General features: G+C 44.2%; 1 protein-coding gene across 3 annotated transcripts; it reads right to left on the bottom strand.

Annotated features, from left to right (window-relative positions):
* Positions 1-254: 254 nt before the first annotated feature.
* LOC107584385 (zinc finger and BTB domain-containing protein 38-like) lies at positions 255-12,076 on the bottom strand. Of its 3 annotated transcripts, none has more exons than XM_016270975.1 (3): positions 11,839-12,076; positions 3,289-7,812; positions 255-2,350 (listed from the first exon to the last, which is right to left on the bottom strand). In XM_016270975.1, the coding sequence occupies exons 2-3, from the start codon at positions 7,418-7,420 to the stop codon at positions 1,800-1,802; spliced, it is 4,683 nt and encodes a 1,560-aa protein (XP_016126461.1). In that variant the 5' UTR covers positions 7,421-7,812; positions 11,839-12,076; the 3' UTR covers positions 255-1,799. The 3 variants fall into 3 exon arrangements, with proteins under 3 accessions (XP_016126461.1, XP_016126462.1, XP_016126463.1); XM_016270976.1 differs by having other exon boundaries at positions 255-3,235; positions 4,174-7,812; XM_016270977.1 differs by having other exon boundaries at positions 255-3,260; positions 4,199-7,812.
* Between the last annotated feature and the right edge of the window lie 1,118 nt (positions 12,077-13,194).

The following is a 13,194-nucleotide window of genomic DNA, read 5'->3' as shown; positions in this document are numbered from 1 at the left end:
TTCAATATTACATGTTATTTTTCAAGTCAGCATACAGAAATTATCTACCATACCTCATGACTAAATTACATTCATATTTTTGTGCACTTGAATGAGCTTCAAGTACAAGACTTTTCTCACTACCAAAAAAGGGAAAAATATGTAAATCAAACAAATAATATAGTGGGGGAAAAAAACAAGTGGAGAGCTTAAGCCACTCCAGTGCTATAAGTCCCATAGTGCAGGCCCTGCAGGGGCATCAGGACTGACTGACGTCCTGTCCCTCTCTTTTCTCTGCTGCGGAGAGAGAATCTGCTAACCAAAAGAAATGGTGGCTTGCTTGTAGTAGATTGTTTTTCTAAAACGAACATTCACGGCTACTGTCTCTTACTAGTGTACGGTTCTCTCTGTCTTTATAAAGGAAGCTCCATTTATGCTAACGCACTGCCCAGCTGCGCTTTTCTCCACTTTCCTCCCATTTTTGCTCACGCTCTCACTCTATATTGTTGTCTGTTTGTCTCACTTGGTTTCTCCCTCTCTGTTGTGTCTTAAATTTAGTCAAGTGAATGGAGTGTCTTTGGTGGACACCAGGGGGCAGTGGGGAGGAGAAGGCCACAAACATGAAGTCGACTGGAACGTATGTTGTTGGAAGAGATGAAACGGTTGGCAGGAGTACTGGAAGTACACAGACTTATTTCATAAATGATCAGTGATTAATACCAACATCCTACAAACCAAACTATGCGAAACACAATCTGTCTCTAGACATAAAACGCTCAAATGTAGAGTGGATTCTACATCACCATATATTTGATCTAGTCATGATGATCCTGGTTAGTGAAGGCATCACGTAATAATATGTTTAATCCATATGACATGTAGCTACACCATCAAGTTGCTATGCTATGACTTACGAAAGAAGAACTTCATCTATGTTTTCTATTTACTGACCTATTAAGATTATAACCGCTTTCCAGGAATGGTGTTTTGATGTGAACGTCCATGGAACTGACTAAGGCTGATGCAGCACAAATGATTTTAAGTGTGCATGCCTACACCCCCAACACACCCCACAAATACACTTACACAAACCTGCAGGCACACATAAAGCCGAAATACTGAAAAACACATGACTGGAGTACCGATGTTGTAAGATATGACACTATGAGCTACCCCAAAGTCTCCATGCATTACCTCTATACAAAATCGCACACTGTACAGACTCATGCATGCACACACACGCACGCCCACACACAAAATTGCTGCTGCATCTTCCCTATGTGTTGAGTATGTTGAGCCTCTTCAGGCATACCATTTTGCTTTCAATGATAAGCCACCCTTGTATTACTATAAGCAGTATAATTAACACAACTATTATTATCATTATTGTTGTTATACTGTCCTTATTATGGGAAGCAGACTAAATTAATTTAGCAAAACACATATCATGTTAGCTGTTATTGTTCATGTGTTATCCCTAATGTCGTATTGATTTTGAGAGGACAGATATCCAAGCTCTAACAACACTACAGAAGAGGCAAAGAAGTGGTGTGTTGGAGGTGCATCTTGGCAGTGCCTGAAGGGGGTGTTATATCTATTGTTCTTCACCCCCTTACATCCTTTCCTCTTGTCGTCAAGACACCTCTCCATCTTTCCACCACGTTTGATTTCTAGGTATGCCTATGCATTTACTGCTTTACAAAAGAGAAGTAAGAGCTGTGCAAGAGTGTTCAGTTAAGAAACAGAAAAACATAACTTCCACCCTTAATGGCCTCCTCTGCCCTTTTACAGATATTCCCTTGCTGCCATTGTGTACTCACTTATGGGTTGTCCTGCTTTGTGCTACTGCTGCCACCACTGTTGTATAGACTGGGGTTCACTACTAAAGGATGGGGCACTGTGCCTGTTAAAGGGGCAGCAGCGGCAGCGTAATTGAAAAAAGGCAAGAAGGGTAAGGGCTCTTTGTCCCCTGATGCCATCATATTTAGAGCCATTGGAAAGGCAGCAAGGTTATAGGGGTATGGCAGTAGCTGTGGGCCATACAGTAGGTGATATGGGTCAGGGTAAAAGGGCAGTTTGGTGGAGTCAGAGTGGGGTACCATCTTCCCAAGTGGCGGAAAGGGTAGGGGTCCAGCAGGGTAAGACATCAGGATTTGCTCCTCCTGTTTCTTACCAGAGCAGTACTCTCCAGGTATGACCAAGGGAAGAGTAAGCTCCTGGACAGGGTAGCCTGAGCCTCTGTAGTGTTCTGTTGGAGTGACAGAGGTGTGGTTGTTTGATTCAGGCTCTGCTGTGGGCACTTGAGTATGTAGCAAGTTGTGGGAAGAAGGAGTATCGCTCATCCCAGCTGAATTTGCTGGCAACATAAGACCCTGTTTTTCTGTATTGTGCCTTCCTCTGTGTGTTTGGCTTTGCTTCAGCTGTGGCCGCAACTGTAGGTCCAAGGGTCCTGGAGAGTGACAAGGTGACTTTGAATACCTTTGAGAAGATCCTTTTGGAGTGGTTTGAATGACAGAGCATGTAGGAGATGGTATAGGACTGAGTGGTTCCTCTTTGGGTACTAGCAACAACACCTCTTCATTACAAGACTGTTCCTTTGAGATGTTGGATGGATGTTTATTCTGTTGATTAAGCGCCTTCTTTTTTGCCAGTATTGTTGGCATGGATAAGTCTTGGGCTTGGCTGCTGGATTGAGGAAAGATTCTTAAATCCTGAGCATCTTGTAAATCGCTGAAATCTTCATTTGGAATATTGTCACCTTCTCTAAACACATAACCTCTGCCTGTTTTTAGTGATATGGGTCCAGATGGAGTTGTTTCTATTCTAATCTGAGGCTCTGTCAGCATTTGAGAAACTTGGATTTGCCTTGGCGTTGGGCTTATTTTCTGCTGATCTAGTGTGTCTAAATTACGTTTCTCTGGTGTCCTGTAGTCTAGGCACTCTGCACCATTCATTACAAGTACACTAGGGAGGTTAGGAGAGATGACGTTAAACCTTTCTAAAGTGGGGCTGTGCATAACTTGGGAAAACTGTGCACACAGTGGACTGTGGACTTTGTCATTGGCTGCAACTTTGGGGCTTTCACAATTTCTGACTCTTTGGTGTTCTTCCATCTTCTCACCCAGTTGGTTGTCAATGATTTGACAGTCTGGTTTAGAGTAATATATGACAGACACTGGCTGTACTTGTTCACAGTTGATGTATAAACCTTTGCTTGGTGTAGTCTCCACTGCAGAAGTTGTGTAACTAGGCAAATCTTGCTTTTCCTGGGTGTCTTCAACCTCGGTTGAACTGAACTCGTGTCGAGACCCTGTTTTTCTGTATTGTGCCTTCCTCTGTGTGTTTGGCTTTGCTTCAGCTGTGGCCGCAACTGTAGGTCCAAGGGTCCTGGAGAGTGACAAGGTGACTTTGAATACCTTTGAGAAGATCCTTTTGGAGTGGTTTGAATGACAGAGCATGTAGGAGATGGTATAGGACTGAGTGGTTCCTCTTTGGGTACTAGCAACAACACCTCTTCATTACAAGACTGTTCCTTTGAGATGTTGGATGGATGTTTATTCTGTTGATTAAGCGCCTTCTTTTTTGCCAGTATTGTTGGCATGGATAAGTCTTGGGCTTGGCTGCTGGATTGAGGAAAGATTCTTAAATCCTGAGCATCTTGTAAATCGCTGAAATCTTCATTTGGAATATTGTCACCTTCTCTAAACACATAACCTCTGCCTGTTTTTAGTGATATGGGTCCAGATGGAGTTGTTTCTATTCTAATCTGAGGCTCTGTCAGCATTTGAGAAACTTGGATTTGCCTTGGCGTTGGGCTTATTTTCTGCTGATCTAGTGTGTCTAAATTACGTTTCTCTGGTGTCCTGTAGTCTAGGCACTCTGCACCATTCATTACAAGTACACTAGGGAGGTTAGGAGAGATGACGTTAAACCTTTCTAAAGTGGGGCTGTGCATAACTTGGGAAAACTGTGCACACAGTGGACTGTGGACTTTGTCATTGGCTGCAACTTTGGGGCTTTCACAATTTCTGACTCTTTGGTGTTCTTCCATCTTCTCACCCAGTTGGTTGTCAATGATTTGACAGTCTGGTTTAGAGTAATATATGACAGACACTGGCTGTACTTGTTCACAGTTGATGTATAAACCTTTGCTTGGTGTAGTCTCCACTGCAGAAGTTGTGTAACTAGGCAAATCTTGCTTTTCCTGGGTGTCTTCAACCTCGGTTGAACTGAACTCGTGTCGCTTGAGGTGGCAGTTAAGTGCAGCAGAGGTTTTGCAGACTTTATCGCATTGTGAGCATGTATATCTGATTAAAGGCCTCCTGCCCAAGCGAACTGGGCTGCCTTTCTCTATGGAATGTTCATCCACTCCATTCTCATTCGCTTTCATTTCCACCTCATTTCTTGATGACTGGGAAGTGAAGAAAGTAGGGGCAGACAGGGGCTTGGTTTTGGGATGCTGAGTCCTCTGATGCTCCTCTAGTTTGGATTGTGAGGGGAATGGAGCTCTGCAAAGCATGCACACAAACTCAAATAGATGTGTCAACTCATGTTTGTCTCGTTTCCTTGCGCTGGAGAACCAGCGCCCACATGTTCCACATTCAGAAGCCTGATCTTCTGACCATCGTTGTTTGATGATAGAGGATGCTGTGTTTTGAGAATTGATTGTAGCCTGCGAAACAGACAAAGGGAGAGGAAGATCAGGCTTTCCATGTGTTCCCTTTTCTTTTTCCTTCTGTTCTGTTTTTGAAGTGACAGGACAAGTGTGTGACATTTCTTTGACTTCAGTTTTATGTGGCTCACTAACTTCTTTCTGCTCTTTCTTTATTTTCTGTCTCCTCTCCTCTCCCTCATCTGCCTCTTCACCATCAATTTCTTTATTCAGATTTTTCATGAGTCTCTCAGCTCTCCTCATAGGCCTCAGGGATCGTTTGTAGTGCAATTTGCGCTTCCAGGCTTTAGCCCCTTGCATATGAAGGGCCTTTCGCTTGGGTTTGTAAGAATAATAAGGCCTCCATAGGTTGTCCTCCACATCATGGAGGTCATTTCTGTCCTCCCTGACCTCCTGCCGGAAGAAGTATTTCCTCACCTTGCCTTTTAGTTTAGGGTTTTTCCATTTGGACTCCCCCTCCTTTCCTTCCTGACTGGAGTTACGGTGTTTACGTTGGTGATGATTGGTGTGCTCTCGCTGGTCCTCCTGTGAGAGGTTACTCTTTTTGGGTTTGCTGCGTGTAGGGCTTTTGTCTCTCCTCAGATCTGTTTCAGAGATGCTCCGTTTGACAATCGCCTCCTCCCCTATTCGCACAGTAATCTGACAAAGTGGGCCGCTGCCTTTGACTTCTGATCCCACCGCTAAAGGTATTGTCTTACTTGACTCTGTTTTATTGTGAACTTTTCGTCCCTTGTGAAGTTTCTCTGTTGGCTGTCTGATTTTCGAGGCCTCTGCATCTTCACTGACAGCGTCCCAGTCCCTGTATGCCTCAGTGTGCTCTCTCTGGCTATGTTTTTTAATCTGTTTTTGACCTGTTTTTGCCATTAGATGATTTTTTGGACTTCTTTTTCTCTCCTCAGAATCCATCTTGTTTCTGTGAACAATGACAGAGGAAGAAACTGCAGCACTGTGCATGATGACTGAGGGTTTGCTGTGTGCAAATGCAATGACTGAAGAGACAGCATCTTCTGGGCACTTTGGAGTCTTGCTTTTGCCACTGTTGCTACCTGACTGCCATAAATCTGACCCCTCTGTCTCTCTTGCTTCTACTGCCATGTCTGTTTGAGGAGAAGCTAGTTTTTTACCCTGCTCAACACCCACCCTGATGGGGAATCGCTCAGGCTCAGTCTTGATGTCTGTGGTTTGAAGATCTTTCAGGAAAGACTCCAATTTCTTTGTTTCCAGAGGTTGTGGAAGGCTGCTGTCTATAGACAAAGGCAGGGTAACTGATGAATCAGAAGTGAGTAGTCCATCAGCCATTGGCTGACTGTATGTTTTGTAAGGTCGCTTTAGAGATCGCATGGGCAGCAGGCGGTACAGTTTAAGGGCATTGACCTTCTGCTTGTAGCCACCATTGACTGTTTTTTCACTTGAGATCAAACCAGGATTGATACCATGGAATGCCTTTTGGTGTGTTTTAAGGTTGTAGTAAGTAGGAAATGCCTCCCAGCAAAAGATGCACTGGTAGCGCCTTTCACCTGTGTGCCACACCTCATGTTTGGTGCGGTACTCAGCCAGAGCAAAAACCTTGTCACAGTAGTGACAGGGGTACTTCCGCCGCCATGAATGCACATTAGAGTGTCGCTTCAGGCTGGACAAAGTCATGTAAGAGCGTTCGCACACAGAGCAAAAGTAAATGATATGTCCATCCACCACTTTTACAAAGTGATCCTCTTCCCCCAGGGCATCCCTGCAAGTCAGTGTTCCAGCATGACGAGCGTGAAGGTCTCGCACTTTCTTTATGGGTCGGCCAGGCCTTGTTCCTTGTCCAAGCTGTTCTGGCTCCACAGCCTCATCTGCTCTCTCCCCCTCCACTTCACCCTCCTCCAGGAGCTCATCTTTGGGTGGCACTGGAAAAGCTGGCAGCCCTTGCCTGCAGGTGGCCTCATGGGATTGCAGTCTTTTATTATGGATGAAGGCTTTGCCACAGTGGCGGCAGCTGAGTACTCGTCCCCCCCGATGGAGACGCATGTGGACAGTGAGGGATGAGGCAGTGCTGAACAGACGGTGGCACACCCCACACAGTAGTTCTGGCTTCGGCACTGCCCTAAAGGAGTCATGGAAAGATGTCGTGGGGATAGTCAAGGGGGAGGAAGTTAGAGAGAGAGACGAGGGCGAAGGAGGAGGAGGAGGGGTTGATGAGGACGAGTGAGGGTTTATGCTAGGGAGAGGAAGGCTCAGTTCAACATGGAGGCTGTTTGCCTTGCGTTTTTTGCCTTTTGAACTCTCGGGATCCTTCACACCTTGGTCCTGATAGGCTCTCGCACTGAGGTTGAAAAGGATGTGTGCTGTTTCTGTTGTCGAATGCTCTTTGTACCCATTATTGAGACTAACCCCAGCAGTCTCTTTTGAATAGTCAATTGTGTTAGAGTGTTGTAAGGGAGATGTTGGGTATCTGGAGCCACTACCATCAACAGAAAAGGACAGAGATGACTTGCAGTTCTTACTGACTGGGGCAGTTAGATCGACAGGGAGGGAAGAGGAAGTGCATGGCAGGCGGTCAGTTTTTGATGACTTTTTCGATAACTGTTTGTCTCTGAATGCTTCTCTGTCATGGACGTCAGTGGAGGAAGTGGGGTGGGATGAGAAGCAATGCTTCTGTGCAGAAAAGCTAGGCAGTCCAGCACTAAGAGGAAAACTGAGAGATATCCTCGTAGTTTTGGCACCATCTGCCTCCCCCGTGCCCTCTCCCATCCTGTCTCCTCTCATGTGTTTATTTCGGTGTTTCATTGGATCCTTGTAGAAGTCCTCTGAGATGCTCTCCAAGGCTATAGTTGGCCTAAAATAGAGAACACTAGACAGTCAAAGGATGTGTCTGTAGTTCAACAAGGTCCAGGAAAATGCTTTACAGAGTGTCTGTTCTAGCTATATCTTCAGTGCAAAAGTTGACAGTTGAAGGATGGTAGAAAACAGAAGTGTCAAATCAAGAAGACGGCAGTCCCTGGAGGTCAAGCCCAGAGACAACAACTCCTAGATGTAGGTAACATTGTGCATCTTTGATTATCTTCGTATGAAACAAGATGAGGATTGCCATGCATTGCACATTCAGCTCCAAGAATGCAGTGCAGGTGTGGAGAGGGTCCCAGATATCCTCTCCCAACACCATGACCCCGCTCTTAATCCTGCAAAAAAAAAAAAAAAAAAGATAGTTCAATTATTCTGTTTGAATCACAAGAAACATTGTAGATTTTAGACAACCACAAACGAGAGAATGTATTAGTATTATACTGACAAGAAAGGCACATGACAAAAAGTGTGCATTGTGTGGTGGCAAATCAGCATACTAGACTACCTATAAAATACAAGCTTGCACAAAATAAGCAATGCATTATGGTTATTATACACAGGCAACTTAGTCAGACAAGGTTGGTTGCAGTCATCTTAGTTTCTGAATTTGGCATGACAAAATCTGAAAATGTGGAAAGAATCTCAGCAATGAACCCCACCGAGTCACAGCATCCCTTCACCTAATTGAACACTGCTAAAATTTAATTAAGATTTCCCCAACAGAGTTTTATTTATAGTCAAAGTGCTCCAAATATGCCTAGACTAAAAAGGTACCAAAATATAGATGGCCTTTTGAACCGAAGCATCATGTATTCCTGATGCAGATTTTTTTATATATGTATAAATATTTATTTTTACTATACTTTATATAATTTAAAGCAAAAGACCATGTGACGAGTACTGTCATGGAGTTTTCTTTAGCAGTCTGAGAATGAATAGTCTAGTCTTGCTGTTTTCATAAACCCTCTTTAGTTGCTTATTTAATGATCATCTTGTTTGCTTAACCTATTTTACCAAAATCTACCATAGATTTTGGTGAGCATTCTTAGTTATCGCTAATGATACGACACCAGAGAAAATCCCCAGTCATGGTTTTCTGCCTGCGCTTTAGCCAGGCAGGCAGGCCTCTGTAAAATTCCACAAGCAGCCCTGAATGCACTGAAACTAGGTCAGCACTGTTATTGCAGAGAGAGAAAGAGAGGAGGAGGGAGAGCAATGGAGAGAGAGAGAGAGAGAGACAGAGAGAGGTGGGGAAGAAAGCAAGATTCAGGCCTGGAGACAGGAACAGCCACAAGCACACACCTACACATGCACAGAAACACACACACACACACACTGACACTCACACACACACACAGGCAGTTAACAAGCTGCATGCACACGCACACACACTCTCAACACGCAAACACATTTGCAGGCATGCAGGCACATATGAACTGGTCTGTCTGTAAACAAGTAACTTGACAGCTAGCGTTACCCAGCATACCACAAATGCAGCTGCTGAGAGTCTGCAAAGGATGTATACCAGAAGACCTGTATAATAATAGATGTTACGTAAGAGTATATTTAGACAGGAAGAGTTGAATATTATTTAAACCTGTCCAGCACTTGTTGCAGCTGTGTCTGCTAAGGCATGAAACAAGGCCTAAGAATGACAGTTTTACATGGCGTTCGCATAGTAATGGACAAACACATCTGTCACCCTCTCATTTTCTCTGTACGTCTGTCCCTATTTATCTCTCCCTCTCACCCTCCTTTTCTCTTCGCATATGACGCACACACTGCCTCTCAACAAACAGTCCCTGGCGCAAGAGGCTGGCCAAGCGTGACAGGGCCTTTGCCTCCCCCTCTGACTGCCCCTCTACTTAAACATGCGATCGACTGAAAGAGTTAGAGCTGAAGTATTAAGGTGTTGCATCTTGCACAATAAAACATTATGTGTGTAAAGTCTATTTAAATAAAGTTTAACAAATCGACTTTATCCTAAATGTAGGAAATTGAAAACGAGCGTCAGAACCACGTCATCAGCCGGAACATGAAATACATGCTAGTCATGCAGATGAAGATTTTCAATTTAAGCACATGAGAAAACTTGTTTTATAATACGGTCACCGGCAGATTAGGAACCGAGAAGAGTCTCGGAAGAAGCTGGGTAATGGGCTAAAGGTCTTGCGTTTAACTGTGTCACTGAAAAAGACCATGCACTGAATGGCAGTGGAAAAGGGTAATGAGTGAAGGCCGCCTGTTTCCGTGTGGCCGTGACGGGGCCCACCAGGGTGAGGCGGACTGTGAAAAGGGGGCTGTCACTAGATACTGAACTCTGCACAACCCCCTGCCAAAAGCATGGTGGAGCCAGCCAGAGGAGAGATGAGGGGTAGGGAAATGAGCGAAAAGGAGGAGTGGGCTGTTTTGGAAGCAGTTGGGAGATGGAGCTGGATGGTCCGAGGTTGGGTTCATGGTAAGATTTCCTCGCTCCTTGCTTTGCCCTCTGAGCAATTTATGGTATCTTGGTGATTTGGCATGACGGGCCATGCTCTAGTGAGTCTGACCGTGTTACACGCTGTGTTCGACATGGTCCGCTGAGTTTAAACTCGACAAGTGATTCCCATAAATCTGTTGCTGTAATAGACCAGTTTCAGTGTTTGCAAACAGTGATGACGTTTTTTTGTGGGCGGTGCCTATTTGGTGGCAGAAAATGCTAGTTTTAACGTAGCAGTCTACGGAAGCCATGGAATAAAAGAATAAAAAAGGTAATTTTGAGTTTTTGTCAAAATTCTGACTTTTTTCTTGCAATTCCGAGATTATATCTCACAATTCTGGTAAGAAAAATCAACTCGTCATTCTCTCTTTTCCCCTCGGCTCAGAGTCATGAGTTTATATACCACACTTCTGGCTTTTTTCCTCAGAATGGACAAACTCGCAATTGTTGAGTTGTTATAAAGTCCGAAGTAGGAGATATAAACTTGCATTTGCAAGAAAAAAAAAGTCAGAATTGTGAGATAAAATAGGTAAATGTTATGTAAAATGTTATAGGTTTAAATAGTATTTCATGCTTTAACTGTAGGGCTAATACTATATGTCCCCTATGTGAATATTATGTAGACCTATTGTTTAAATCAAATGTATGCTTTAAAAGTAGGGTAATCATAGCTGGTTTCATCCATTGTTCGTCCATTTAAACATCTGCGTTTAGCTTCAAATGGCATCTTTGATGACAGTATTATATAAAAATTATTTGCATTCAGATTCTGACATTCAAAGGCACAACAAAACATTTTTTCTCTTATTCCATCGATTTTACCTGTTTCCCTCCACTTGTTTCCAGTGTTTTTCTGCCACCACAATGCGCACGCAGCTGCAAGTGACGTAACTGTGACGTCTACTCCAAATTGGTCTATATGATCAAGGACAATATTCTAAGTAGAGTAAAACTGGAAGAAAATTGCCATCACAGACAGAGCGAGATACTCCGCTAGTGACCTGGCTAAAGCTACTTCCTTTAGATCGTGCCTGAACCTGCTTCTACAATGCTTCAGTTTGGTTAGGAAGGCCAGCAGCACTGTCATGTTTGCATTCTAAATTGATGCCTCTGTCGCTACAGTATGCCAGAAACTTTATGCTGACATGTGCCAGAGTTTGAATAGCAAATATCCCATGCTAGCTGACTTGAACCCTTAAGCAGCGACAGGAAATTCAATTTGATCCTGGCGTATATGCAACTCACTTCTACAAGACCATACAACTTGGCTGCTTGGCTTCTAACGACCTCTGACCCTATGGCCTTGTAAGGGATGTTGATAGCGTACTATGCTATGCTTTTTTTTTTAAGTGCAAGTGCATTTTATAACATCTAATAACATCCACCTTACGTAAAAACGGGTAGATGCCGTTTTTAGGAAAACGACTGGCTCTGTATTCCAAGATGCCGCTTGATCGTTAATTCTAAAAACATGTCCTTCGCTATCGAGATGATTTCATCAGATGTGAACTTGCCACAACATAAAGTATCCAAATCCAGCAGATCAGAAATTATGATAAGAGAACGCAAAAAAGTCTGAAGCTTTATTCTGATTATACTTTAATCGTGGAGCGACTCTGAAACCAGCCCTGAAAAAGAACTGCGTGGTTCAGCCACAACAGCCAAGGATAAGGGAGACAGGCCTTGATTAGCGCACACACAAACCCACACGCACACTCATTTCTGGTGTCTACACAGAACCAAAACAACATCGATATGATATGAGAGTGGCATAGAAACGCAAGAAGCAGGAAGAGGTGAAGACAGAGATAGATCAGAGGAAAAAGTCTCTCCTTCTCACTCCCATTCTCCGCTAGGCAAGCACACAACAAGACCAACGTACCTCGAAAAACCTTCTGCTGCATCTCGGCTGCGATGTGTTCTCTCTCTCTCTCTCACTCTCCCTCCCTTGGTCTGTGTGTCCTGGTCTGCGTGTTCCCGTGTGCGTGTATGAGTGAGAGAGCGAGAGAGAGAGCACAGGGAAAGACGAGCGCGTGCACACAGGCAGCGCTATGTAGAGGGCAGAAACGACTCTCTCGCACTCTGACTCTCCCCCTCCTTCTGCCGCTCTGTCTCTCTTTCCCTCGCCCGCTCTCTCACACTTCAGTTTACCACTGACACATGATTCTGGGCTGTTTTTGCATTTTTTACCCCCCCCCCCAGCCTCGTACCCCTTACTCACCCGCACCCACCCCCCAGCCTCATTTTAATTCCAATTCTCTTTTTATTCCAAATTTTGTTGTTCATTAGACACACACTTTCAGCATGTACACTCTCTACTCTACATACACCAAGCCTGATGATAGCAAGGAAGGGAGGGAGAGCCGGAGCGAGTGAGAGGACGCCATTTAAGCAGTTTGTTACGAGCACTGCCAGTCCCCAAAATGGCTGAAAACAAACAGGAGCCATGCCAACAGAAAAAAAGCTTGGCCATAGAGACACGAAGGGAAAGAGATAAAGAGTAGGAGCGGGGAGAAAGAGAGAGACGCCAAACAATACTTGGGTAAAACTCTTTAAATAAGTGAGGTAGCCAAAAGAGAGATCAAAGAGAAGGGCATGGACATGCACTTTGGTTTCCATTTTCTCCTCTCTCCACTTCCCTGACTAAAGAGGAGGACGTTTATGGCAAGAAGTGGTGGAATAGAGGAGTAAACATTGAAGTTTTTGTCCGAGACGGCCTTCTATGACAGATTTGGCCTTCTCGCCATTACGCAGAGCAGAGAAATAGCACCTCTTCGTACTTTTTGTCCTGCTTTCGTTTGCCGAATCACTCCGTCTGGCATTTGCCGGATCGATTGATCCTACTTACTCTCAATCTATAGCTACTGAAAAGTTCAGGAACCACCTGTTTTAAAACGGCATTGTGTATGGAGAACTCTTTAAAATGGTCTGTCTTGACATTCAGAAAAAACAGGTTAAGGAAAATGAGAGTTCATACTGAAATTTTTTCTCGCGTCGCTCTTCTTCTTCTGTCCGCTTTTTTCATGCCAAATTTCTGCTGAACAGCTCATTATACCCCCCATCCTACGTTCCTTTCCCCTGTGCCCCTCGGCCCTTCTCTCTATTTTTCCTTTCTCTTTCGCACTCCTTCTTTTTCTTTTCTATTGTATGCCAGCCCACTTGTCTCCATGGGAACTCCGTTTGGAAGGGGTGTTGTTCTTATGATCTCTCCGCCTTGTTGGAACTTTGTCACTTTTCT

This window comes from Sinocyclocheilus grahami, unplaced genomic scaffold (genome assembly GCF_001515645.1).
Source record: "Sinocyclocheilus grahami isolate Dianchi unplaced genomic scaffold, SAMN03320097.WGS_v1.1 scaffold59.1, whole genome shotgun sequence".
NCBI lineage: Eukaryota > Metazoa > Chordata > Actinopteri > Cypriniformes > Cyprinidae > Sinocyclocheilus > Sinocyclocheilus grahami.
Note: the sequence above shows the minus strand (reverse complement) of the source record. Positions and strands in the feature narration are given on the sequence as shown.